General features: G+C 55.8%; 1 protein-coding gene across 3 annotated transcripts; it reads right to left on the reverse strand.

The window, feature by feature from the left end:
- Positions 1–115: 115 nt before the first annotated feature.
- On the reverse strand, positions 116–26,949 carry LOC101020582 (plasma membrane calcium-transporting ATPase 3). 3 transcript variants are annotated; one of them, XM_031662185.1, is made up of 10 exons: positions 26,750–26,949; positions 26,561–26,648; positions 25,970–26,076; positions 24,731–24,922; positions 23,039–23,252; positions 22,117–22,328; positions 20,766–20,873; positions 18,111–18,293; positions 13,555–13,641; positions 116–3,088 (listed from the first exon to the last, which is right to left on the reverse strand). In XM_031662185.1, the coding sequence occupies exons 1-10, from the start codon at positions 26,879–26,881 to the stop codon at positions 2,768–2,770; spliced, it is 1,644 nt and encodes a 547-aa protein (XP_031518045.1). In that variant the 5' UTR covers positions 26,882–26,949; the 3' UTR covers positions 116–2,767. The 3 variants fall into 3 exon arrangements, with proteins under 3 accessions (XP_031518045.1, XP_031518047.1, XP_031518046.1); XM_031662187.1 differs by having other exon boundaries at positions 13,488–13,641; positions 26,750–26,948; XM_031662186.1 differs by lacking the exon at positions 13,555–13,641.
- Between the last annotated feature and the right edge of the window lie 319 nt (positions 26,950–27,268).

Genomic DNA, 27,268 nt, shown 5'->3' on the forward strand with positions numbered 1-27,268 from the left:
GGGAAACCCCCTCCTGCCCGTGGCTTCTCCAGCTCTGTTAAAGCGGCATGAAGGCACCTTTGTTTTGTTCCGCACGTTAATTCACCAAATAATAAATCACACACATTACCCAGACCAGGATGTAAGGAGCCTTTCATTTTTTTTATACACAGAAATTTTGGTCTATTCTTTAAGTTAGGAAATTCAACTACAGACTTTAAATTATTATGCATCTGTGATCTTTCTCATTAAGTTTTTTTTGTTCATCTTTGTAACAGGCAGATAAAAATGTAAAACATATTTATGAACTGAACACAGTTGACCAAGCCATTCCAGGTAATATAATGCTTTATAAAGAGGGGCTTCCCAGTGAGACAGGGCCCCCCGCCTGAAGACTGCAAAAATAAGAGCAAAACATTCCAGGTCACGGTGCCCCGTTTCTGAACTGCACACCACAGCACAAAGGTGACCTAGGGACTAAACGATCGACATTCACATGAGGCAACTTTATACAGCAGCAGTGAGGGTTTGCTTTTAATATCTATTGGCCATTGGTCCTATCGGTGTGTCTACGACAGTGAGAAGAAGCCGGTGATTGCAGCAGCACGCAGCTCATCTTCCGCAATGTCAATGTCTCAAATTTGATTTCTCGTTGAAGAACACAAAGACCCTCAACAAATGGAGTTGCCCTTTTTCTTATTATCGTCTAAACAAGGACATCAGGGAACAGTTTACAAATGGGTAACATTCTCAATGTGCCCTTTAGAAAAAAGGGATGGCTTTGAGTTATCTGCAGCTGGCATTTTAAAGTGGGATTTTCTTTTCTAGCCAAAATTCTTTTGCCCGAGATTTGACTACTCCTGCTGAGGGGTGACATGGCATTAATGGTAATAGTGGGGATGGTGCCTGCTCCTGTTTGGTTTGTGTGGATGCCAGTGGAGGTGTGACAAGCCTCCCGAGGGTGCCAGTCCACATTGGTGGCTTCCATTCCGATCCTCTGTCCCTCAGGTCCCAACTGTCTCCCAGCGGCTGAGCCCCAGGCCCAACCACCTCCCTGCAAAATGTGACACCTGCAAGTGCAGAAGGCAAGGGTCCCCCATGGCATCACTGTGTGGACCTAGGGGCTTCCTCAGGAGGGTGGCAAAAGTCAGGCCCCTCTTTATCCCCTCTGCTCATTTGGGGGAAACTGAGGCTTGGCCACCAGGTGCCCACACTGCCAGGACAGGCTCCCCTCAGTACCTGGTGCTCAGCCACAAATCCATGCCTTCATGGCTTAAGCTTGGCCTCTGGACACAAAGACTAGGGTGGGAAGAGTGCTTTGGTGATGGCATCTCTGGTGTCACAGCAGACATTGAGGTGGTCTACTGAGGACTCCTCGGCATTTGCCAAAGCAAACAGTGGGAGTCCATCCAGGTGCTGAGGGGACAGGGTCTGAACTGTGGCTGCCTCCCTGCCGTCATTCTCCCACCGCCAGCTCCTCCGGGCTTCTGATGCTCCCTCTCCCTCCATTGGCTTCTTTAGAACTCTTGGCCCTGCCCCCGCCCCCTCGGACCTGTGCTCAGCTGGGGCTGCTCCCTGGACTCTGGGCAGGACCCACAACTCCAAGAGTGCTTCATGCTCTTGAAGTTGGGGGCGTGGCCAGGATGAAGGATGTGGAATTGCAGCAGAAACCAAAGAAAGCTGAAAACGAAACTCCCGTTTCACTAACTGGAGGACTCCTTCTCATCAATATTTTGTTTTTTTCCTTTTAGATTAAAATTTCAATTGAAAGGGTTTTCCCCTCTCTGGCAGGGGTCTCAGTGCAAATGCTCCAATTATACCTGCTCCAGACCTGGAGCGTCCCCTCTCCGCCTTCTTGGGAATCTCAAGAGGACCAGGCAGAGGGCAGGAACGAAGGGTGGGGGCAGGGAGATGAGGGACAAAAATGGATTGGCCAGAAAGCTATTCTTGCAGTCTAGTTCCCCGAAAACAAAACAAAACAAAACAAAACAAAAAACAACAACAGCAAAAAAAAACCTTGCTACATTCAATAATGAAATTTCCAAATGAAAATGCCTGAAAAGAGGAATGCAAATATCATGCCAGTAAATAGTTCCTTATTGAAATATGCTTCTGGCCATATATATGTGCATGTGTACAGATCCACACACATATATGTGCACACATGCACACACATGCACACTGCAGATGTGCCTAGTTTTTGCTGGGGGCGGATTGCTTTGTGGCTGCAGGGCCGCTTGCAGGCGGCTCCCTCAGGTGGCACCCTTCACAGCCCTGCAGAGCACTCAACTTTTTTTTTTTTTTTTGCATGAATATGCTGACCTGATTGCTCCTTCATGGGTGCAACAAAAGCTCCCAATAAACCCAAAGCAGCCCCCTGCCCACTGCACAGCCCAAAAGCAAACACGCGGTGAAACTGTAGTTCGTTAAAAAAGAAGCATCAATAGAAAAAACGGTGGGGAACTCAGCTCTTCACACTTTCTACTTCTTCTCCTTCCTCCTTTGGACGAAGAACCTTCTCCTCCCCCTTTTTGTCCTCCTCTTCCTCCTTTTCCTCCTCCCCGTCCTCGTCTTCCTCAGTCCAGATGAGGAGCCTGTGGCAGGCTGCACCCTTGTTGAATGGATTTGGCTTCTTGCAAATGCCCTGCCAGAAAGGTCTTCAGCCACCTTAGTTGTTCCCCCGTTTTGCAGGTGTGCAGGTCCCTATATGTGTGTGTGCGTGCATGTGTGCATGTGACTTCGTGTGAGTCCGAGTGTGCGTGTGTGCATGTGCTGAGACAAGTTCTTGTTAGAGGGATGTCTCCACGCTGTGGAGCGGGCTCCCGGGACTGGAGGAAAACACTGAAGAGGTAGCTGACTTGGTGACATGCGTGGTCAGGTAGATGCCGCTGTCTATGGCGTTGTTGTTCTGGTTGGGGGATGGGGGCTGGGGGGCCCGGAGGCGCTCCTCGTTCTCGTCCACGTCCGTGTCGTCGATGAGCGGGATGTTGTGGGTGTAGTCATTGATCAGAAACTCGGGCGTGGCCATGAAGTTGTGAATGGAGGTCTTGGATTCTGGTTTCTCCAGGCCTTCATAGAGTGAGCTACGGAACGCTTTCACCACCCGGATCTGGAGTGGGAGATGGAGGGACAGGGCCCAATGTGGGAGCAGGGAGGGAGAAAAGGAAGGGAAAGGAAAGGAAAGGTGGAAGGAAGGTAGGAAAGAAGGAAGGAGACAGTCAGTGGCCAGCTGGTGCTGGTAAGTTCCACCCACATCAATGGCTGGGGGTCATGGCATGAGAAATGTCCACCCATTTGTTGGAGGGCTGCTACGGAATGGGGTGGCTCTGCCTGCCTTTGGAAAGGGTTTTCAGGTGTGGGCCTTGGTCTTGTCAACCGATCTGCATGCAGGAAAAGATGGCAGTGTCTTTCTCTAGGCTGAGCTGCGCAGGTATTCTGGAACTCGAGAGTGCTGCACTAGGCTCGTGGCTGCGACCTCCCAATTCCCTGTCCCGGGGGGACGACTGGCTTCGGTGACCTCCGGGGTCTCTGCCCAATCTGAATTCCAATTTGGTAGAAAAGAAAGACGATTTGAAAAGGAGAGAATGCTGGTGAGTGGGCTCTCTTCTCGATCTTACCAGAAAGTCGGAAGTACCTGCTGGTATAAGCAAGTTCCCAGCCTATGGGCACTGCCGGTCTTTCTCGCATGGGTCTCCCTCCATCCCCCAGCTCCCATGGCTGGAGCCGGGACCTGCCATGCCCAGAGTCCCCCTGCAGCTAACTGCGCTGTCCACTTCTGCATCTTCGTCTTATTTGATCCCTCAGGGCACCCAACACAGATGATCATCCCTCTTTCTGGAAACTTCTCATGGCTTCCTGACATTGCCCCTGCCTGGCCCTCTTCCACCTCACCAGCTGCTCTGGCCCCGTCTCCTCCACTGCCCTCTCTTCTGTCCCTGCGTGCCCCAGAGCTCTGGCTTGGCTCTGTCCCTCCTCCTCTCTGTCCATATCTCTCCGCCGTGGCCACCGTGCTGGGGCCCATCTGGCTATAACGAGGAACTGTGGCCCAGGCCTGTACTCAGAGCTCCAGGCCAGAGAGCCCAGCAGTCCCCAGCTGGAGGTATTTGAGACGAAAATGGCCACACTCTTGATTTGCACCCACTAAAGCCTGTCTCTGCTCAGATGCCCCTGTGGCCTCCTCATAGTTCCCGAGTCCGACTGGGTCTGGTTCAATCTGGTGCCCCTGCTCCTCTGGCCTCACTCCCCATCCTCTCTCCCGTCTCCTCCTCCATCTTCCAGTCAGACATTCCGAAACCTGCGTCTCCACCGCCCCCCCGGGCTTCGCTCTGTGTTGTTCCCTGGCGGTCCCTCCCCACAGGAGTTAGCAGACCTCAGATCAGCAGAACTCCCTGCAGGAAAGAGCTCCCGCTGTGCCCCAGACTCCCCCAGCACAGTGGCCCTCTGCCCCCAACTGAGCTCATGGCACCTCTGAAGCCCCCTGACCCTCCAGCAGGGCACTGCTCCAAGAATGAGCTCTTCCCTCCTCTGGCTTCTCCACCTTGCCTCACGCACTCAAGTCCTTGCTGCCTCTCTTTGCTCCCTGGCCCCTCAGCCTGGGCTCCTTCCTGCTTCTAGAAGCCAGGAGTTGATGGGGAGACTTCTGCCTGGCCTCGCACAGGCCAGCGTCACACAGCCGCCAGTGGTAGCTGGCCCACCTTGTACTGCCGTCCCTATAGGGGGCAGCAGACAGAGCGCTGAGCTTCCAGGCAGACCCTGGGGTTCATCCAACACCTGTCCACCCCTCCCTATGTGAGCAGGTGGACACATTAGGAGTTCTGAAGCATTTCTGGGGCCAAGGTTCTATTTAGGATTTGGTTTTCTGGATTTAGACAAGGTGTCAGGGCTTACTCAAGGGCTAACCCCAGCTGTCTGCTAGTTTTGGTTAATAAAGTTTTACTGGTTTAAGGGCACAGTTGTGTCACGGCAGCAGGGACCAGGCCTGGAAAGCTAAAAATATTTCCTCTCTGGCTCTGTATAGGAAAAGTTAGCCGCCCCCTAGTTTAGACAATGAATCACCTTTTTTCAGTGACTTTCTTTCAGCCCTGCAGGGGCTCAGCTAGGCAAAGCACAGTGCTCCTGAACAGTTGAAATGATGCCAACCTCATCACCTCTCCAGTGCAAAAAGTGAGCCAGGGCCAGGTTTGGTGGTCCACGGCTGTAATTCCAGCACTTTGGGAGGCTGAGGTGGGCTGATCGCTTGAGACCAGGTGTTCGAGACCAACCTGGGGAACACAGTGATACTCCCTGTTCCTATTTAAAATAATAATAATAAAAAAAGTGAGCCAAAAAGCTCCACATTGGAATTTTCTAGCACCCTATCTGAAATCTGGTTAGGATTTTCTCTGGATTCGGGAAAGTCACATCTGCCAGACGGCAGATGGTCAGCTATTCTCACTCAGGCCTTTATCTCCAGACTGGTTTCTGAATTAGGGGTAACACAGAAATTGAGAATAATTTGACATTTTTAATGAAAAGAAACAGAATTCACCTTTTGTAGCCAATGCAGATGTTGCCTCATTATTTAGGCCTTTTCTGGTACAGGATTGTGGTATGGAAGCTGCCTGGGACATCGCCTACTCCAGCTGTTGCCCATGCCCATCAAGTCACAAAAAGGACACAATGCTGCAGGCCTTGACCCCAGGGCTGTGTGGGGTGAGATTGCTGGCAGTACACCAGGTGACCTTGGCCACACCCTTCTCCTCACTGAGCTGGTGGCCTCATTCAGACCTGGGGTGTGTGATCAGGCCAGGCCCCTGCTCAAACCTATGCACAGGTCTCACAGCACCTGGCTCAACTCCAAAGACCTCCACAAAGGGCAGCCAGGCCATGGAACCAGTCCTTCCTTCCAGGCTGGGCTTCTGCTGCTACTGCTACTCCAGTCCCACCAGCTGCTCCAGCGTGCCCCTCCCGGATGGCATCTGCCTTGTCTGTGGCTTAACACCAGAGCCTGGCCCAGAGCAGCTGCTCAGCAGACACTTGGGGAATGCACAAGTGACTGAGTGAACCACTGCAGGATGGAAGGGCTGCCCCTCAACATTCTGCTGTTCGGGGGTGCTAAGCTTGGCTGGAGTCCTGGTGAGTCTGTTACAGCTGACAGTGAGTCAGCTTTCTCCAGGCTCTATTTTCCCTGCATTCTAATCCTGGGCCATTAAACAATGTTTTGGTGTTGGTCTTAGGGTAGGGTGTTTTCAGCCCACCCAACACTGAAGGATGCAGTCAATTCCTGGGAGATTGATTCAATGGAAAGCAGCAAACATTTCTAAGAGAGGCCCATCCCAGAGGGCTGCACTCCTACCTGGGTGCTCGAGGATGCCCTCCTTCCACCAGCCTGGGTTCACTCTGTCCTCATTTCAGGCTCCTGCACCACCTCCTGCTCTCCTCCCAACCCAGGACGCGCCCCCCTCAACTACTCCCAAAGGAATCTCATGGCCCCCAAGGCTGTCAATGCTGTTTATAGACCATCAGGTCACTGTAAATACTGCAGATACCAGCTGCACCACGTCCACCTTTTCCTGGACTGCCAGACTTCTGCCCTGGCTGCCTCCCAGGTGTCGCCCCTTCGACGCCTAAGGGACCTCTCAAATTGCAGGAGGCCCAGGGAGGACTCTTATCAGTGCTCCAGCTGAACTCTGCCCACCAGCAGCCTTCCCAGTGCAGGGCTCTGGCCAAACCTCAGAGGCGCTTTGATGCCCTGACCCTATGCACCAGACATCTGCATGTCCTGTGGGCCCTACCCTAACTCAAAGGCATCTTCCACATCTGAGCCTCTCCCCACCTCCATTGCTGCTGCTATGTCCTGCCTGGGGTCCTGGGGTCCCCTTGGGACCGCAACCCCCACCAGCAAAGCCCTCTATCCTTCCTGTCCCTTCTCCAGGTGGAGTTTCTGAGCTCTCTCTGGCTGCCGAGTCAGACTCTTGGTCCCCCATCTGGCTCCAAACCTTCCAGTAGGCATTGGAACTGGCCTGCGTCCTGACTGTGTGGAAATTCATTGAACTGTACCCCAAAAAGCCCGTTTCACTGTAGGACAATTTAAAAAGAAAGGAAAAGAAAGCATTCTTCAGGGAGAGATGCCCCTAGGAGGGTCAGGTTGGGCTGGGGGTTCCCCATCTCATCCGGGGGAGGCGAGGTGGCTCCCCACTATGTGTGCCCACCTCCTTGTGTCCTCCTGCTGTCTCCCTCTGCCACACTTCTCTGTTCCCCATCGTGGCTGATGACCCTGAGAGGCCACAGTCCTTTACTCCTCATAGTCCCCCAGCGCTGTCCGACACTGCTCCAGCCCCTCCTCCTCTTCCATCCCTGACACCCGAGGGCCTTTCCTCTGGGTCTAGGCACTCTCTTCTGGTCCTCGGCCTTCCATTCCATCTGCCGGCTAACAGCCTCTCGGCTCTGGCTCCGGCTCCAGACTTAGGCGTCTAAGCTGGGTCTCAAACTTAGCAGGCCCAACCCCCTGGCCCCAGCCCCGTGGCTCCCTTCAAACGCCATCCAGAACCTGCCCTTCGTCCCCACCCCTCCATGCCCTTAGCATGGCAGCCCAAAAACCAGAGCGTGTCTTGCTCTCCCCGGCTACAAGCCCTCCACTGGCTGTGGCCCTCAGAGCCTGCCCCGGTTTCTCTCACTCTGCCCTCTTTTACCCCTCAGCTTCCAGCACATCCCACCTGGGGGCCTTTGCTCTGGCCACACCCCACACCGGGAAGGCTCCCCTCACTCTTGTCTCCCCCAGCAGCACGGTGCCCACTTCTGCTCCTTCCTTCAAGTCCCCCCTCCATCCGCCTTTCACTGGAAGGTATCTCCCTGGGGCAGGGGTCTGTCTGTCTGGCTCACTGCACCCAGCAGGGGCTCAGTGGACGAGGCTGAATGTCTGGGGCCCACACGGCCTGGCATCAGTCTCCTGTGCTGGCTTCGGCCATCACCATGGCTCTTTGCCCACTTTGCGATGCCCAGCTGGCTGGAGCTGTTTCTGAACGCCCCACGCAGGGGCTCCCCGGAGCCATGACCCCTGCCCTTTCTGCTGCCTGGCTGGCCTTTCTCTTTCCTCTGAACTTAGCTCAAGTACGCATCCTTAGAGAGGCTGTCCCTGGCAGTTTGTTACCAGCTGCCCAGAGGAGACACGCTGGGTGTTGTGGGCTTGGCCTGGGCTCCTGACCTGCGTGGATGAGCAGTTCTGAGCCTCACACAGGGCCGGTGACTCTGCAGACTGACAAGGCCCATCCCTGGCCACACTGAGCCAAAGCAGAAGGGGTGCAGGTATGGAGTGCCATTTGCGATGCCACTGCCAGCCAGCTGGAGTGGAGGTGCCCGCCATGTGCATGGGGACATGGGGAGACATGCCCCTGCTTAGCCTTCAAGTGCTGGAGTTTGCAGTGCAGGGCTGGGGAGGAGGATGAGGGTGGAGAAGGGCCGCAGAAGCAGGGAGACAAGCGAAGGACCAAGAAGAGTAGAAAAAGGAAAGGAAAAGAGAACAATCAAAGCAAAGGCTCCTGACCCGCAGTGACAACGGAAACGACAGAAGCTGTGCCTGATACCTTCTCACTCTTCCTTCTAATTCCTCAAGCAGAAACAAGCCCTATCCTGCTGCCTCTCTGCTGGGCATCAGCTGGCCTGGGGGGCTCCGTGCTCTCTGCTCAGTCTCAGTCACTACGGTTCACAGAGCTCCGATGCTTCTGGTCGATTTCCTCCCTGCCTATCCACTGCTCAGCACCAACCACCGGTCCAGAACCTTCCATTGGAGGCAGGAACCTGTCAGCTCCCCAGGCATCTGAGCTTTGAATTTAGAGCAGATTCTGAACACAGCAGCCAGGGAGACCCATGGGGAACTTCTCGCCAAGAACTTTAGGGTTTCCAGGCCCAAAACAACCCTGCTTTCAAAGCGACAAAGGTGTCCTCAAGAGCCTGTGGCAATATGAACCATCAGTCAACTCAGGCAATGAGAAGCCAAGCTCAGATAGCCTGAACACTGAGGAGAAGATGACTTCGGTCTCACTTCCCTGTGTGGGGGAAGGGCAAGGGGAAGGCCCCTTTCTCCCCCATGGGGATGTGACATGCTTGAATTAGGAAAAATGAAAATGCAAACTCCACAGCTGGCTCTTTCCCCAAGGAATCGAACCAAAGAACGGAAATGACAGACATGGTTCTGTGTGTGTTGGCAAGCCAGAACTGCTTTCAGCTGGCAAGTTTCATGAAAATTGCCTCCCACCTTGTGTACACACTCATGCCCAGGACCGTGTGAGCCGAGGCCTGTGCTCCTGACATCAGCACTGAGCTGCTCAACTGACCTGGGCGCGGCGAGTCCCAGGCCTGTTGGGTGCTCGGACTAAAGAGGACCCAGGAGGAGGGCCCAGCTGAGCCCTTGCCTCCGTACTGGCTGAATCCAGGTGCGGGACCTCCAATTAGACTTGGGAGGTCTCTGGCCCTGGCTCCCAGCTTGGGAGTCCACACTCGGAGTGCCTGATGGGGAGGGCCTTGGACCAGGGGTTCTGTGCTGCCCTAGGCTGCGTTCTGGTGTCCACTTTAGGAATTGCCTGGAAGGGCATTCCCCTGTGGTAGGGCCCAGGGTTCCAGGAAAGCCTAGGGCAGGGCAGGGCTCTTGGGGGAGGGCTGCTACTGCTTCCAGCATGGAGGCAGGGTGCAGACTGTCAAAGATCTGAGAAAAAAATGCCAATACACCGTTCCCAGAAACCAGGTAGGGAGGCTTGGCTCAAAGCACATGACCTTTCTGAGAATGCAAACTCCAGAAAACAAGACTCCTTCCACCATGGGGCTGTGAGTGTGGTGAGCATGTCGCCCTGGGCCCTGGAAAGGAGCGTCCAGGGAAAGCCTGGGACTCATGTGGCCCTGTTCGGCCCCTTTGGCCAAACGGTTTTCATGTTGCCAAAGCCAATAAAACCAAGCAACTGCTGTGATCTGTTTCCAGCTAATGATTAACCAGAACTAAATGGCCCTGAGGGACCCCCAGTGGCCACAGGGGACCAGACTCATGGCCTGCTGCCCAACCCCTGCCCTTTGCTGGGCCAGGTCAGGTGGCATCTCAGGAACGACTCCAATAGCAAACATCTCACACAGGCCTGGTGTTGGCGCTGCTGGAAGGATAGACTTTGGATGCGTGGCTGGGGTGTGTCTGTGTGTCCCAGTGGAAAACAGACATAAAAGTCCTCTCGAGTGGCTTCGGGGGGACTTTCCAAATGATCTTGCACCCTCCTGTCCCTCCTAGGGGCAGACACATAGCCCCCTGGGCCTGCTACCCTTGGTAGACCTGAGTAACTGAACCAGCTATCCCTGGCCAGCTCTCCAGAATATGGATACCCAATAGAGATAGTGATACTGTGGCCTCGGTGTGTGGGTGTGTAGTTGAGGCATGGTGCAGGGTAGTCACCAGACTGGGCAGGGGAGGGGCAGTGGAGGCTGCCTGGAGCTGGGGATCAGAAGTTGTGGCCGGTACAGTCTGGCAATGCATGCAGAGGAGGGACGGGGCCTGTGTTGGGACTCCTGAGTCCAGAAGCAGCAAAGGCATGGGAGGTTAGACAGGGTGGGGAGGGCTCAAGTGTGTGAGCACTGAGCCCCAGCGATCCCGAATCTCTAGACCCCTCCTAGTCACCCCCTTGCTACTTCCTGCATTGGCCCCAGGGGCACAGGGTGAGGGGATGTCATGGTACCAACCCCTGGCCCTTCTCCCTGGAGGGCCTGAGGTCCTCATTGGTAAAGGCTTGGGACGAAGGCAGCTCCAGTGCCCAGAAAAGCCCCAGACTCCTGGTGGGCTGAAAGGCAGCCTGGCTTGGAGCAGGCAAAGAGGATGGGAAACTGTGGGTTTGCCTTAGGAAACCATGTGACTTGACGCCCCTGCAGGCCTAGTTGGGGCAGCCCTCTTGTCTAGGGGAGCTCCGTCGCAGCTTTCGGAGCATCTCTCATCCACCAGAAAGTTCCAAGTAGAGGGTGGGCACTGGTGCTAGTCCCCGCTCTGCCAGGCCTGGCTGCTTATGGGACCCAGGGCAGGTCCTGGCCCTTGGGGACAACCTCCTTGCCCTGATCTCTAGGATGAGGGTGCTGGGCTTGGTGATTGCTTGGGGTCCTTGAAGCGTGGAGTGGGGGTTGGGTTCTGAGTTCTAAACCAATCTGCTGCACTGTGATGATGGCAGGAGGTGGCTCTGGCGGGTGGCTTCCAGAAGTGGGCACGTCCTTGGTGTTGCCAGGTCCCCAGCCAGCATCTTCCTCCACGGCAGACTCCTTTCTGGGATGCTGATGTTCAGCTGGGATGGGCCTCTTCAGAGGGCCCTGCCACCCACCTTCTGCTGGAGCACATAGTGTGCAAGGGACAGCTGCTCTCCTTCTGGCTATCCGCCACTTAGGGCCCCCATGGAATAGCTCGTGAACAGCAGGAGGGGTGGCGTCTCTCCCACTCTACTTACCCGGCACTGCCAGGCTCCGGAGGTGGGGAGGAGGGGGACAGATGGCCACGGAATGAAGGCAGGAAAGAAGTGCTAGGAGCCAAGGAAGAGAGGAGCAAGAGGCCGCCCCAGGGAGGAAGTAGGAGGAATCCAGAGGGAGAAGAGACAGCAGGCCCCACTGAGGCTGGGCTGGACCTGGAGAGGGACAAGGAGCTGGTCCTGGGGTGGGATGAGGCCAGAGCTGTGGAGAAGGCTTGAGGAACGCATGGAGCGGGGCCGTGGTGGCTGCCTTCCCCTTAACTCAACAAATGGGCAGATGGACAGACAGACAGGAAGCACAGAGAGAGATGGCAAAGAGACATACAGAGGAAGTCAAGGGGGAGGGAGGCTGAGGCACAGCCATGCCCCTTGTTGCCCCTCAGCTCCCAGGAAGGAAGGTGCTGGGAGGCCACGAACCATTTTTGGCCTTAACTGACTTGGCAGAGCCTCCTGTCGGCCTCTCTGGGTGGAGTGACGGCGAGGCCCCTCTGGGCCCACGTCTAGGGCACTGGAGGCGCCGGCTGCTTTTCAGCCCAACCGCCACAGTGTTGGCCAATATTTGTGACCAGGGTAGGTGGCACCATGATGAGTGTGGAGCAAGCTGGAGGTGTGCGTGGCCTGTGGTTTGGAGAAGTGTGTGAGTGTGTGTGTGTGTGTGTGCACGCGCACGCGTGTGTGTGTGAGCACACGTGCTCTGTTCCCAAGGGGGACAGGATGGCCCTCCTCCCTTCCTTAAAGGACAGAGTGGCCCAAAACGACAGCTTATTCAAGAGGAGGGGTGACCCCCACCAGGGACCTCTCACCAGTTCCTAAAAAAAAAAAAGACAGGAAAAGAAAATAAATCAAGCTGGAAGAGTCTGTGATGGAAAAAGGCGTGGTTAAGGACTCCCATCTGCAGGGGAGTGGCGTGTTCATGTTGGCGGAGGGGAGCGCTTCGGGGGCTTGCTAGAAGGAAAGGAAAGAGGTAGCACAGAACCATCCTGACAAGGGCTCTGGGCCTACGTGTGAAGGTTTACTATTTGGTGTATAAACTCTCTTGAGTTTGTTGGAGAAAGCAGGCTGCCTGGCTGGAGCCACTGGGTTCCCTGCATTCTCTCCCATCGGGGTGGTGGGGTCAGCAATAGAGTGGCTTTCCCTTTGTCTTTGTAAAAAGATGTGAGCAATTATGGAAGTTTCTACCTCCTTAGGATAGCCCCTGGGTTCTCTTTAAACTGTGACCAACATGGTAGGAACTTTTTGTGGCAACGTCTTGAAGAAAAGTGGTTTCTCTCAGCTTCTCAGAGGAAGGAGGGGAGAGAGTGTGGGTTAAGGATCTGGTTAAGGCCTGATCCTGAGGCTCGTTTGGAAAGAGTGAAGGCGCTTCAGGAACACCTGGCCACATACCCGGCCTCTGAGCGCCAGTTCTGGGGACACCTCTAACACCCAGTGGCTTGGGGCAAGGCCTACAGGGCAGGCGCCACCTGTGCAGTAGTGACTGGCCAGCACTGAGCCCACCTGGGGACAGGCGACAGCAGCATCCTTAGGAAACCACTTTAAGGAGGATGCTGGAAGCGCCGCTCCAGTTCCTGGGTACGCGGGCTGGATTCTTCTGCGGCAAACAGTGTGGGAAAGGCACCCACCACCCCTCCAGCCCCGGAAAGGCAGCCCTGAGCCCGCGTGCTGCCCTGACGTTGCACCACTAAACACTGAGCAAGGCCCCAGCCTGACACCAGACACCCCCAGAAGTGGCCCAAGTTCATGAAGAACCATCGGCAAAGGCAGACAAGTTCAAGAAAAGAGAACCAATGGCACAAGGAGCACTAAACATAAACCCAAAAACCAAACAAAGCAAAGAACGGGAGGTCCGGAAGTGCCATGGGTTGAATACGTTTCATAAAAGAATATGGCTTTCGAGAGACACCGTCTGGGCGGGAAGGACTGGACAGGGCAGTAAAGAACAGAAAAGCCACGGTGAGCGGAATGCAAGACTGGAAAAGAGAGAAGGCCGAGCTGGGGAGGCTTATTCTTCCCCAGAGATGCCATTTATGAGAGAAAAGGGAAGTCAAGACTCACTCCCAGCAGCACTGGTGGGATTGGCAGCAGAGAGAATTGCGTGAGTAGGGGTAGAAAGATTGGTTACGTCATGAAGCTGGCTGAGGACCGAAGACCGCCGGCGCACAGCACCCTGAACTGAACCGCTTCTCTTGAAGGTACTCACTACCTCCATCTGTGGGAGAGAAAATGAGATAAAGTTTGGCTTGCACTGTTGTCCAGGCTATCGCGGAGGGGAGGGCTGGGCAAGGATAGGGGCCACCACTGGGCACATAGGGTGACAGCAAAGCCTCACCAGGTCACCCTGCTCACTGGGAGCTGGCAATGTTTGGACAGGGCCCTGACTGATGCCAGCCTCTGTGCCACCCACCAAGAGAGGGTTTGCTGAGCAGATGGTTAGTGGTCATGAGATTGGGAAGGGAAGGGGGTCACAAGTCAGGGCACACTGCAAACATGTCAGAAATGCCCCTTGCAAGCCACTTGTCAGAAAGTACTTCATAGTTCTCAACCTTTTTTTTCCCTCCCCAACACACCTGAGGGACATGACAGGCTCCTATTAGAATCCGCCCTGCTTCCTCTAAACCCGGAGGACTTGTGCCCCATGCTGTGTCTGCCTGCCCATCTCCGCCAGCTTCTGTGGCTCATCCGAGTGACTGGGCGGGGGGCGCCCCCTCGAAACCTCAGCAGAAGAATAGACCTAGCAGAGGAGGGGATTCTCCCACCGACTGGCAGCCATGGCTTCGCTTTGTCCCCACTCTTACAGCTTCCTACAAGTTGAAGGGGAAGCAAGGCTGGGGAAACTGAGGCCTGCAGGAGGGCCTTGACCCAGTGTCTTTGGATTTCCTGACCTGCCGTTGGCTGGCATGGGGACTCATGTCCATCTTGCTGGAGATGATGTGAAGAGCAAAGCCAGTGTGCGTATCTGGAGCCCAAAGCTACCTGCTCCAGCCCGAGCCCTGCAGTGCTATGTGGTGGCCACCAGGTTCACCTGGGTGTCTTGACACGGGCCAGGGCTTCGTGGAAGAAGGCAGCTTGAGTGTTCAGACTCCCCCTGCGCCAGCCAAAATGAGGATGTACGCCAGTTCAACCCTTGACACGCTGTGGAAAGGACTCCTCCTTCTCAGCCTGCCTAGTCCCCTTCTGCCCAGCACATCCCACTCACTCGCTTGTCACAAGGGGTACCTCGTGGCACTGGCTGCGACCGTGAGGAACGCATATTGAGTATATCAGCGCACGGAAGGAGGATGGTTGATGTGATGGCGTCGTGGTGGCTTGCAGGGGGATCTCCTGTCTAGATTCAGGAGAGGACTCTTGCTGCGGCAAAAGTGATGAGGGGTAGGAAAGATGCCTTTCCTGCCTCGGATTTGCATTGGTCTGGCCTGGCTACAGACGGTGTCCCAGTGGGAGAGCCCCATCAGTGACAATACCACAGTCGCCACCACCCCATACCTGGAAGCCCAAGAGCTGAGCCAGGAGCAAGGCCCAGTCGCTAATGAAGCTTCTTTTTGGGTTATTATGGGATGCAAAAAAGACAGACCGAGTCATGAGCACTTCAAAAAGCTACATGCTCTGGGTTTGAAGGACTCTTTTATTCTGGAATGACACCCTGTCCATCTGGTGCGTTGATATGTTAGTATGGAACCATGGTGCGAGCAGGTTACAAAATCCCTTCACTTAGCAACAGAAAAGCATGTGCCGGCCTCCAAAATCTGGGGAGCGATTTTTGTGGTTCCCAAAACACAGAAACCTGGGGCCAGCTGCCTAGGAAATGTTTTTCTTGGCTTGGGGCATACGCACAACCTGACGGGCTTCTCCCAAGCTTTACCTCCATTTTTCAAGCAGGTATTTCGAATCAAAGAGAGCAGATGCTCTTACGTAGCTGGCTAAAAGAACCGACTGGTTCAGCATTCCTGAGAAACATGGTGAGTTGGATGTGACGAAGTCAAAGCGAAAAACCATGGGGGTCAGGAACCCATGAAAGAGTCAGATCGGCTGTGCCGAGGGGAAGGAGTGCACCCTGTTTCCTCATAGGTAAAGCAGGGGACTCACCAGCCCGTGTCTCTGTGAGCACCGACAATTGAAACAGCCTGGAACTCTAAGACTCTAACCGATGGGACCCACTTCTACTAGCCAGGCTGCAGTGGCCCCCACATACAGAGGACAGGAGACACACAGGTGGTCAGTGTACCACTGACACCACTGATGCTTCAGGTCAGGGCAGGGCTGTTGTCTCAGCTGCTGGAAAAGCTAACGTTGCCTTTGGCTGCAGCGGCAGGAGTGAAGTGGGCCGCCGAAGGGCAAGGTCCTGCTGTCCTCACCCCCAACCCCAGGCTTGGGCAGCTCTGGGCTCTGGGCTCTGTAGCACAACAGCCCATCTGGGGGCAGCTGGGGGGCTCATAGGCATGGTCTTGTAGAAGGCACAGTTGGGCCTCTAGCAGGGCACTGGGGCAGATGTGAGTGCTGCTTCTAACATTTGATGTGTTTAAGATTTAGCACAGAAACATATTGCAGGGATTGAGAAGAGACTATCTGTGCTGCACCCCTGGCCTGTCCAGGCATTGTGCTTGAGGCATTAGCCCCTGCACACGGGAGGGGAGACACAGGCCATCTGGCGACAAAGCCTGCTCCCCTTCCTCACCAGGGCTCTCTGTGTTCTGACCAGGCCAGGCCATAGGTAACAGTGTTCGGAGTCCAGACCTAAGACACCCTTCCCAGGCTACGCTGTGTTGGGTGCCTAGGATGCCAGCCTCATCTCCCAGTTCTCAGTTGGAGAGGCCCCTTGGACTCCTTGGGGGCTCTTTAAATGTGGAGTTCTTTGGTGCCCCTTGACCTAACCTTGCATGATCGTGGTCTCTGGGGACTCTGTAGCTCTGGAAAGCTTTGCAAGGAGCCCGTGTGAGTGAGAGGAGTCAGAGAGGGCTTCGTAAGCATGAGGGCCTCAGGGGATGCAGCGGGAGTTGGGGAGGTGCAGTGGCACAGGCGGGCAGAGGGCATGATTGGAAAGGCAGCCGGGGGTGCAAGGGTGCAGGAAGGTTGGGGTGACACCAAGAGGCAGAGGCTTGAAGGTCATGGTCAGGAGCGTGGACTTCATCCTTACGACAATGGAGAGAGGCTCCACCAGTCCCACTGCAGAGGGCGGCGTTGGAGGGGCTGAACTGAGCCAAGGCAAGCAAAGGAGGCTGAGGCCCGGGGAGTGGGGCTGCCCTGAGGCTGGGTCCCTTGAGACTAGGCCCTTGAGATCACTGGGAGGGAATACAGGACCCAGGGCACCGAGAACAGCTTTGTGCAAATTGCATGGATGATTCCTTGGGACAAGCCCTTGGTGATGTGTGACAGACCCTGGGAAGGGGTGTGGCCTCAGTCCCCGCCTATTTCAGCTTGAGCTGGGGCTGGTGGCTTAGGCGGGCCCTGGCTCCGCAGCCAAGTGTGCAGTGGTGTCCTTACTCTGGCAGGACCTCAGGGAGGAGAATCAGTCGCTCCATGTCAGGGGCATTGCAACTGGGGATCCTGGACAGGGCCTGGAGGGGCAGGGAGTGATGGCTGTGACCTGAGAGACGGTGGCCCAGGCCTTGCAGAAGGAGGTGGAGTGTAAAGCATGCTGGGTGGCCCTCTGGAGGCTGCTGGGGGAGGGGCAGGCCATGAGGGAGAGGCTGCAGGGGCTGCAGTGGGAGAGGGGCCAGGACGCAGGTGGGGTCCCCATGGGCTCTTTCTTCCTCCCGGGCCAGGATTTTCAGCACTCAAGGGCCACAGCAGGGTGGGGCGAGGGCTGAGCAGGAGGTGGGGGTGCCAGGCGGGTGAGGACAGCAAGTCTCCAGGCAGTGCCCACAGCAGGCAGGAACGATGCAGGGATAGCCCGACCCCAGGAGCCGGAAGGGAGCCTTGTAGACCTAGGCGAGCGCCGTTTCTGGGGAGTGGTGGGCAGAGGCCAGGCTGTAGTGGGATCACAAGAGAGTTCCAGGGAGGGGTGTGGAGACACAGCGAGTCTGGAGCATTCTGGCAAAAATGTTGGCCGGGAGGAGATGGGAACAAGGGAGCAGGGTAGCTCTGGCAAGCGCCTGATACTGGTGGCAGTGGTGGCTATCTGACTTCAGAGAGGAACACAGCTGACGCCCTTGGTCTTGGCCAGCCCTAACCCTTGGTGATTTGGATGAGCAGAAAGGACCAACTCAGTGGCCAGAGTCCACTTCCCAAATGAAGTCTCCCCATCGCATTTACAGTGTCATCCAGCGAACCTTGAGCTCACTGGTGGCTGTTTGAAATGGGCCTGTCTTCCCGAGAATGTCACTTGCCTATGACCTGGGGCCGTTCCCGCCAAGTAAAGGGAGCCCCAGCAGTGATGAAGACAGTGCTGGCCTGTGCCTCTGAGAGAGCCATTAGTCACCCACACACACCTTTAGCTATGGGGGATGCCTGGGCTCTGAAGGAGGTGTCAGGGAGAGGCAACCTCAGTGCCACAGCCATCAGTGGACACACCCCGGAATGGCAAAGGGGACACTGGCAGCTATTTTTGTGACCTTGGCAGCAAGACCAGAGGGTTTCCCTGTGGGTGCTGGGTGCAGACGGCCAGCTCTCGGCTGCTGATGGCCAGCTTGCCTCTACCCTCTTGGGGTAGAAGTGCCAGGGCGACAGCGAGGCGGGGCTTACCTGCGTCTGAATCCGGTTCAGGCCCCGGAACCAGAGGATCTGGCCCCTGCGGAGCTCCCGCTCGGCGTGGTCGATCTCTTCCTCGCCTCCGGCCAGCTCCTCGTCGGTCATCTCGTCCTTCCCGGGCCCATGCCCAGCTTCCTTCAGGCACTTGAGCTGACTGGTGGGGATGGTGGCAATGACCTGGGAGAGCCACAGGAAGTGGCCGTGAGAGCCGGGCTGAGCAACATCTGCCTGGCATAAAGTCCCCCTCCAGAGGGAGACGCCGGCCTCCTTCCTCCAAAGGATGTCATTTTTTTGTGTGTGTGACTAAGCAAAGGGAGTAAAGCTAGAGCAGCCCCCCGGGAACTGGCAGCCCCTGGAGAACCGGTGGAGTGTTCCCTCGGGGGGCTGAGATGCATTATCAGGAGTATGTGGAGCTCTGGGCCTGCCCCTCCTCCACGGAGTTCCATATAGCCAAAGGGCCCGGGGAGAGGCCCGAGTGGAGCGCTGTGCAGCAAGGGCTCCTGGGAGGGATTGCTAAGCCCCTGGAACATCCTGCCTGACAGCAGCATGGCTCACCGGGGCTGGGGGCTCGGGACCATGCCCCATAGTCTACACTAACAGCTGGACCTCCAGAGGGCTGGAGACGGAGGTCAGCCATGTGACCACGGCATGGCTCTGCGAACCACCCCAAGAAAAGCTCTGGACACTGGGGCCCGGGTGAGCTGCCCTGGTTGACAATACTCCCTGCATGTCGCTCCACACCGTTGCTGGGAGACACAGGTGCTGTTTGCGTAGCTCCCCTGGGAGAGGACAGCTGGAGCTCTGGCCTAGTCTCTCCTGGAGAGGGCATCTCCTGGGGGAAGACCAGCCTAGAGAAGACCTGTGCATTGGGGGCTAGGGAGGGTGAGACGAGACAAGGAGGGTGACAGCTGGAAAGGGTGACCGGATAAGGAGCCTGGCAGGAGTGAAGAGAGGGCATGGCTTTGCGTATTGCAGGCCACTGGGAAGTTGGGGGAACAGTATAGAAGGACGCAGGGGAAGCCACAGAAAGGGATGATGGGCATCTGGAGTTCTAGAACAAGATGTCTCGTCTGTCTTGTGTGTCTATGCCAGTGTCTTTGTCGAATGTGGCCAGGAGGTGACTTGAGGACTGGTTCACAGAGATTCCCTTCTATTCGTTTTTCACTTGAACATGTTTTATCTTTGTAACTGAACAAGGTTAAAAATGAAAAGGACAACCCAGTAGCCCTGAGAGGCCAAGCTACAGGCTGGTACCACGTTCCTGGCGGGGAGACCAGAAGACCAGTGGCCTGGGAGCTTGAAGAGCAAGAAGAGGGCCTGGCACCCCTCTGGGCTGTGGTTAGAGTCCAGGTTTTGGAAAGTGAAGGGACTCCATGGAGCAACCAGATTCAAGCGTGATTGGGAAGTGAGGTGCAGTAGCAGAGGGAAAGGAGAATTCTGAGAATTCTGAACATGAAACAGAGGAACTGGGTGGGCTGTCCCCGAGGACACTAATGCTGGGGCAGATCACTTGAGGTCAGGAGTTCAAGACCAGCCTGGCCAACATGGCAAAACACATCTCTACAAAAAATACAAAAATTAACCTGGTGTGGTGACATGTGCCTGTGGTCCCAGCTGCTTGGGAGGCTGAGGTAGAAGGATCACTTGAGCCTGGGAGTTCAAGGCTACAGTGAGCTGTGATCATACCACTGCACTCCACCCTGGGCAACAGAACAAGACCCTATCTCAAAAAAAGAAAAAGAAAAAGAAAAAGAAACAAAGCCAGAATGCTATGGACTGAACTATGCTCTCCAGTTCATGTGTTGAAGTCCTAGTGCCCAGCGTGGCTGGATTTGGAGTAAGGAAGTGATCAAGGTTAAATGAGGTCACCAAGGTGGGGCCCTGATCCTACTGGATTAATGCTCCTAGGAGAGGAGACACTAGAGACCTTGCTCCCTCTGTCTACCATGTGAGCACAGAGTGGGGAGGCGGCTGTCTGCAAGCCAGGAAGGAGCCCTCACCAAGGAACTGGCCCCGCTGGCTCCTTGGCCTCGGATGTCCAGCCTCCGGGACTTTGAGAAAGTAAGTGTCTGTTGTCTAAGCCTCCCAGTCTATGATATTTTGCTATGGCAGTCGGAGCGGATGAAGACAGAGATAAGCAGATCCTGAATACCCAGGCTGTTTCTTCCTGATCTAATTGTGGGGTCCTGGACACTTCCCGGTGTGCAGCTTCAGCTGCAACCCACAGAACTCGATGTGGGGCTCTCTGTCCTTTCCATCAGGTCAAAATATTTCCTAATTTCTCTGGAGACTTTCCTTTCACCCCATGGATTATTGATCAGGGTGCCGTTTGATTGATTTAAAATATGTGGGGATTTCCCAAACTACCTACCCATTTTGAAGGGGCAATTTTTGGCTCTTATCATAGAAAGGGGAGCTGTGGGCAGTTTTCCTGGGCCCTGTCATATCCCAGCCATGTTCCTTTGCATTATTTTGCTGACACCTTCCCTTGTGGCCTGTCCCTGGGTCCTGATGTGTCACAGGCCTGAGCCCGCAGTGTGCTTCCTGGGGTGTGGACCCCAAGACTCTGAAGCAGGGTTAGGGCAAGTGGGCCCATCACAGAAGCTGTCTGCAGGGCAGTCTGGAATGAGGGGCAGGGCTGTCACTCACCTGTCCCCAGACCAGCTCCCCAACACCAACAAACAGGCACCAGAGCCACTGTTCCGTGGATAGTGGGGAGCAGGTGAAGGGCTTCCCGCCGAACTGGACAATGACAATCTGCAAAGGGCAAGTGGGAGAGAGGCAGGTCCAGCTGCGGCTCCTGAGCCACCCTTGTTCTCCAGCCCCTTGAAGGCCCAGCCACCCTGGTCGGTTCGCCCAGGTGCATAGGCTGCTCCCTGCGAGAGAACCACAAGGCCGGGGGTGCCATGACAGAGCAGCACATGGCCTCCACCGCCCCTGGGTGCCAGGCACCTACTGACTCCAGCCTCGGAATCGGGCCCAGCTCCACTGACCATGCTCCTATTTTCAGCAAGACAGGCTGTGACACCCACACTGTGGGCACACTGGATACGCCTCATTCTGGAGGACCCTAGAACCTGCTGGGGTCACCTTGCCTTGGCCTCCTGCCTCCTCAGGAGGCATTCAATTCCCAGAGGCAAGCTTTCCAAATGTAAACTGACCCTGTCCTCTGTTGGACTGTCACAGTCCGGGCCACTATCCCCTTGTGCTCATTACCCAAGACCAGGTACCAGACAGCCAGGGAGCACCCCTATGCCCTAGAACTGCTTCAATGATGCAACCTAGCCAGTCCTGAGCCTACCAGCCCTGCCTCACCCGCTCCTCCCTGAGGGAACCACAGCAAAGGCTCTTGTCCACAGCTCTCACACCCTGCCTCCTGCTTGGTACTCTCCCATGTGGGCTCCTATGGTGTGGCATGTGCTCTCCTCTTGGGATCTGTGAGTCATAAACTGTCTTTCAATAGCAACTGTCTCCTGACCTGTTGGACTTACTATACCTCATTTTTTCTACAAATACACTATATTTTAGAACACTTAGCCCCTCCTAGACAGTGGGGCTGACCAGCCTGTCCACAGCACTGTGTTAAGCAGAGGTTAGTGTGTCAACATTGGGCACGGAGGGCATCTCCAAAAGAAACTTCTGGAGCTATGGCAGCCTCATGCCAAGGAATTAAGTGCTAGAAATGGGAACGGCAGACCTAGAGGGAGCCAGGGAGGACTCCTTTCAGCATCTGTGAGAAAACTTAGTTCTGATGAAGGCTCACGAAACCCTTCTGGAAGCCAGCGCGCTAACCCAGGGCAAGGCCAGCAATGTTTGGAAGATGAAGGCCCGCTCCGACATGCAGAGAGGACAGGGGGCTACAAGAAAGCCAGGTGGGGTGGGGCTCCTTCTGGGAGTGGAGGTGGGGAGGCCAGTACTAGGGGTGGACATGAGGCCTTGAAGCCCACCACCTCCACCTTTTGCAAGTGGCAGATGCCAAGAGTAGAGCCGCCCCTCCTACCTGAATCCCGAAAGTGCCCAAAACGATGGTGCAGAAGATGGGGTTGCTGAAGATGCCGTCGAACACGTTCCTCTCGCCATGGATCTTGCGGGCATTGATCTCGTTGAAGAGCTGCATCATGACGAAGGTGTTGAAGATGATGGTGTAGTGCTCTGAGGGTGGCGAGTGCAAGGGCGCGTTCCTCCCGCTGTCGATGTCAAAGAAGAGCTCCCCTGGAAAGCAACATTCCCCACTCAGGCAGTCACCTCAGTGCATGACTCAGGATCGAGACTGCCATGTGTAGCTCCCGAGATGGGTCCCTTGTCTCAGGGGATGGCCACTTCCAGCTCACAGCCAAGGCCCAAGGCAGCCACACCTACCCCAGGCTCAACCAACCAGAGTCCTGAGACCCCACTGGGCCAGGGGCCAGACCCTGAGTCTGAGGGCAGGAAGGAAGAGATTAAGAAGGGGTGTTCTTAATGCTGGCTATCCTCAGATGCCCTCCTTCTCTTCCTCTCGCTTGCAAGCCCCCCTCCCTCACAGCTTCCAGCGCGACACCCCAGTCACTCCGCAGGAGCAATCTTCACAGGGTAAATGTGGGCTGTTCTGTTCCTAGGGTTACCGTGGCCACTCTGAGGCTGGGTAGAGGCTGCCTACTCTACACAGCCGTCGGCAGGATGTTAAGACATGAACTGTTTCTCAGCTGCTCAGGGGCCTGGGAGGAGAGGCTGAGAAAGAGCTATAGGCTACCAGCAGGCCTGGCTGCAGGGTTGCTAGCCTGGCCCATCTGCTCCTTCCCCTGTGTGCCATCCAGTCAAGAACTGCAGCGTCTCACCCCGTACTGGGCCCGGAGACACAAGTGGAGACACACCAGACAGAATCTGAGCCCGAGGTGGTGGCGACAGTGTCCCGAAGGCCTCCCGTGTGCCCCTGGCCAGCCTACCGACAAACAGTAGGGTGAAGATGATGGCGAGCTGGTACACGGCATGGCCCAGAATGTTCTTCATCATGGTGCGGGAGATGAGGGGCTTGTCACGGCCGTACGGCTTCCGCAGCAGCAGCGACTCCGTGGGTGGCTCCGTCGCCAGGGCCAGAGAGGCAAACGTGTCCATGATCAAGTTCACCCATAACATCTGCACGGCTTTGAGAGGAGAGTCCTACGGAGAGGAGGCAGTCACCTTTCCATGGGCCGCCTGCCCGGGAAGGTTGGGGGTGGAAACGCAGTAGCTCCTGGGGGCTCCTCATGGGGTCCACATCACCAGGATTTCATGCCCATGAAAACAGACATCTCCATCCCTACATTGCCTTTATGCTAGCAGGGCGTTTTCTTTGGGCTGTCATGTGCCCGCCTCCCTTCTCTCACCTGGCAGCAGGTGTGCTCCAAATCCCTCGCAGGAGGTGAAAAACCCCAGACCACAAAACAGCCCGACGATGGGGTCTGCCACTGGGGGCAACAGAGTGAGGGCTGCTCTCCTTGTCTCCTGCACCTCAGGGGCAGGAGGAGGCAGAAACTCTGAACTGGACCTTCCTTCTCAGCTCCTCTGAGTTGTTGGTTAAAAATCAGCCTCACAGAAGCCAGACACACAAGGCCACGTACTGTCTGATTCCATTCATAGGAAACTTCCAGAACTGACAAATCCATAGAGAGAGAAAGCAGATGAGTGGGTGCCAGGGGCTGGGGTTCAGGGAGTAGAGAGTGACTGCTCACGGGGTTTGGGTGTCCTTTTGGGGTGGTGATGAGAGTGTTCTGGGAATAGACAGTGGCAATGGTTGCTCGACATTATGGAGGAATATAAACCTCTGAGTTAAGTACTTTCATAAGGTTCAAATGGTTCTGGTGAAGTTTGTTAGGTGATTTTTATCTCAATTAAAAAAATTTTTTTGAAAAGACCAAGTTGATCAGCAGGCAATTTAAATCCCTGTCAGCAACAAATAGGTATTTATTTGCCCCCCTCTTTCTAAGGGGGGGGCGAAGAAAATCTGGACACTCACCAATGGGGAAAATGGGACTATTGAGAAAGGGTTCCCATGGGATGCACAGCCCATGCAGAAACTCATACACAGATGCTCCTGGCAGCACCATTCACAGGAGCCAAAAACTGGGAACAAGCCATGTGTCCATCAGGACAGACGTACATAATGTGGCAATCTGTGCCATGGAGTGTTATGAAACCATGAAAAGGCAGAAAGTCCTGCCCTCTGTGTGTGTGAGCCTGAAAACGCGGTGCTAAGCGAGATGCCAGACACAAGAGGCCACATATGATTTGATCCCACAGGAATTAAACGTTCGGAACAGGCAAATCCATAGACCCAGGAAGCCCATGAGTGGTTGCTGGGGGCTGGGATGTTTGGGGGAGAAATGGGGAGATGACTGCTCAAGAGCACAGGGTTTCTTTTTAAGATGATGACAGTCTTCTGGAACTAGATAGAGCCGATGGTTGCACAACATGGTGAATGTTCTCAAAATTTGAGTGCTGAATTGTATACTTGAAAATGGTGAATTTTTGGCATGTGAATTTGATGTCAACTAAAATAATCTGCAGCAAAGAAAACAAAACCCTCACTCTCACAATCTGGCCCTCAGGCCTGAGCCCAGGTGTCCTACAGCAGGGGCGCGGCAGCCCCCAGTACCAACCTGAGTAATGCAGGCGCCTGTGAAGGCCACGATCACGGCCACCACATTGACCGTCAGTTGAAACTGCAGGAACTTGGAGATGCTGTCATAGACGTTACGGCCCCACATGACGGCCTTGACGATGCTGGTGAAGTTGTCATCGGTCAGGATGATGTCGGAGGCCTCCTTGGCCACGTCGGTCCCTGCGATGCCCTGCGGGGTGACACACACTCACACACACAGAGTGTTTGTGGGGGCCCCTTCCCCAGACCCCCCGATCACCTGGCCTACCTGGGCTGACTCCCTGCCCTCCCCTTCTGAATAACATCCCACCCCGCCCCCCAAAGCCAAGAACAGCATTGTTTTTGTTGTTGTTGTTGTTTTTATGCAACACATTCTAGTACTATGAACAGTAAGTTGTCACATGTCACAGTGAGGGGGGCTTTGCTCATAAACACATAAAGCCCAGCTGCTACCACGTGGCCACCAAGCAGTGTGGTCTGTTCTTAGCACTCCAGAGACGCTTGCTGGCTAAGGAGCCGTGGGAAGTCCTACATGAGGACACCCTGGGCGGGTGGGTCTTTGCCCATGCAGGCGCAGCTGCAGCTGTGCCAAGCTGCTCAGCCCTCTCCTCTGCCCCAAGCCTGGCCCTGTGACAGCTGCCACCTCTTGAAGCTTGGGCTGGAGCTCCCTTCTGGGCTACAGGTGCTGGGAAGGACTGGGCTGGGTTCCCCGGGTGGCACTCCTTTTTGGTAGGGCAGGGAGAGGTGCTCGCCAGGTTGCTGCGTTCAGCGGCTGTTTTCAGTGGCTGTGGGGCCACTGTGGGGCTGCAACCTGCCATGCGGGTGGTGTCTGCAGGGCCACCCTACTCAGTGGGTGAGCAACAGGAAGGAAGTGCAGAGGAAGAGCACATCTGGGGACTCTGCTTACCTCATCTGGGGATGACAGTCCATTTAGAGAGGACTGGGGGTGGGCAATGCCATCAGTGATGAGCCCCTGCCCCCCATTCCCCTTCCTCTCCACAGTATGTCTGGGGCCCACTGTCACCTTGGGCATCACAGCAGATGCCTTTAACCACATGTCCCCTGACTGGCCAAGCCCACGCCGGCCCAAGTGGCCAGGATGTGAGTGAAAGAACCTTCAGGCACTCTGTAACCTGCCCCGACACTGGCTCCCACTTCCTGGTACAAAGCTAATGTCCATGGGACAGATGCTGGCCCCATCTGCCATGGTGAGTTGGGCTGGCACCAGGTGGCTTACCATGGCGAAGCCTACGTCCGCCTTCTTGAGGGCCGGCCCGTCGTTGGTGCCATCCCCTGTCACAGCCACCACCTGCCGCTGCTCGCCAGTGGTGCTGTCGATAATCCCTGCAGGACAAATCAGGGCAGGGCAGGGCTGGGGCCATCTGTCACCACAACCCTGTGTAGCTATGGGGGTAAGTTGGCTGTGAAAACCCTTCAGGATTGCCCCGTCCTGACTGTCCCAGTCATCTGTGCTCCCTGTCACCTGGATCATCTCCTATCCCCAAATAAGTAAGCAAGTCTCACTGAGTGACAGGGCCAGGGTGGGAGGGTAGGGATCTGCTTAGGGCCTGGGGACACGACCCTGGGTCCCTGGCTCTAGACCCACTGCTTCTAGAGACTCGCTGTGTGACCTGGAGTGAGTCACTGGCCCTCCCCAAACCCCAGTTCCCTCATGGGCCCCTGCCCTGCTGCTCTGGGCTAATGGGACAAATGGACCCAGCTTCCTAGGCAGGCCCTGGGGACCTGTTTGGGAACCTGGCTTTTGGTGTCAGGAAGCAGACAACCTCAGGTTGGCCACCCCAGGAAAGGGGTGTGGGACCTCGGCTACCTTTGACCAGCGTGTGCTTGTCGGTGGGAGACGACCGGGCCAGCACCCTCAGCTTGGGCCACACCTTGTCCAGCCGCTCCTGTTCTATCTGGGGAGGGGAAGCACAAGGACGCTGCAGCGCTAGGGCGGGCACACAGGGGGCTGGGGGGAGGAGAGGAGGGTCTGGGGTGGCAGACAGCTGGGTGCTACCTCGCCTTTCTCGTTGCGGATCCGTCGGTTGAACTCCTTCCCTTCCAGGCACAGGAAGTCCTCCCCGGGCTGGATGATGCCACATTTGGCTGCGATGGCCCGGGCCATGTTGATGTTGTCTCCAGTCACCATGCGGACTGTGATGCCAGCACGCTGGCATTTTCGGATAGCTTCAGGGACCTAGCAGATATAAGAGAGGTGGGTGGGGTCATTGAGGCAAGACGTATTTTGGGCTGAAGCAGTCCCCCTTCCTCCACCAGATCTGCAGCTGGCCCAAAGTCCAGCAGAGATGACAGTAAAGCCAAACCATGGGTCCCCATGCAGAGCCCCTGTGGAGGCATGGGCCCAGAGGAGGCCTAGAGGGTGGCAGGGCTGTCCCACCCCAGCCAAGCCGCAATGAGCAGGTGCTTGACTCCTTCACTGTGTCAAGCCCTGGGAGTGCCAGGCCCTGGGGACCAGTGACGACACAGATCCAGGCCCTGATGGCAGAGGCATGGCAGGGAAAAGTCACTGGAAGCT

Source organism: Papio anubis, unplaced genomic scaffold (assembly GCF_008728515.1).
Source record: "Papio anubis isolate 15944 unplaced genomic scaffold, Panubis1.0 scaffold47, whole genome shotgun sequence".
In the NCBI taxonomy this organism is placed as follows: domain Eukaryota; kingdom Metazoa; phylum Chordata; class Mammalia; order Primates; family Cercopithecidae; genus Papio; species Papio anubis.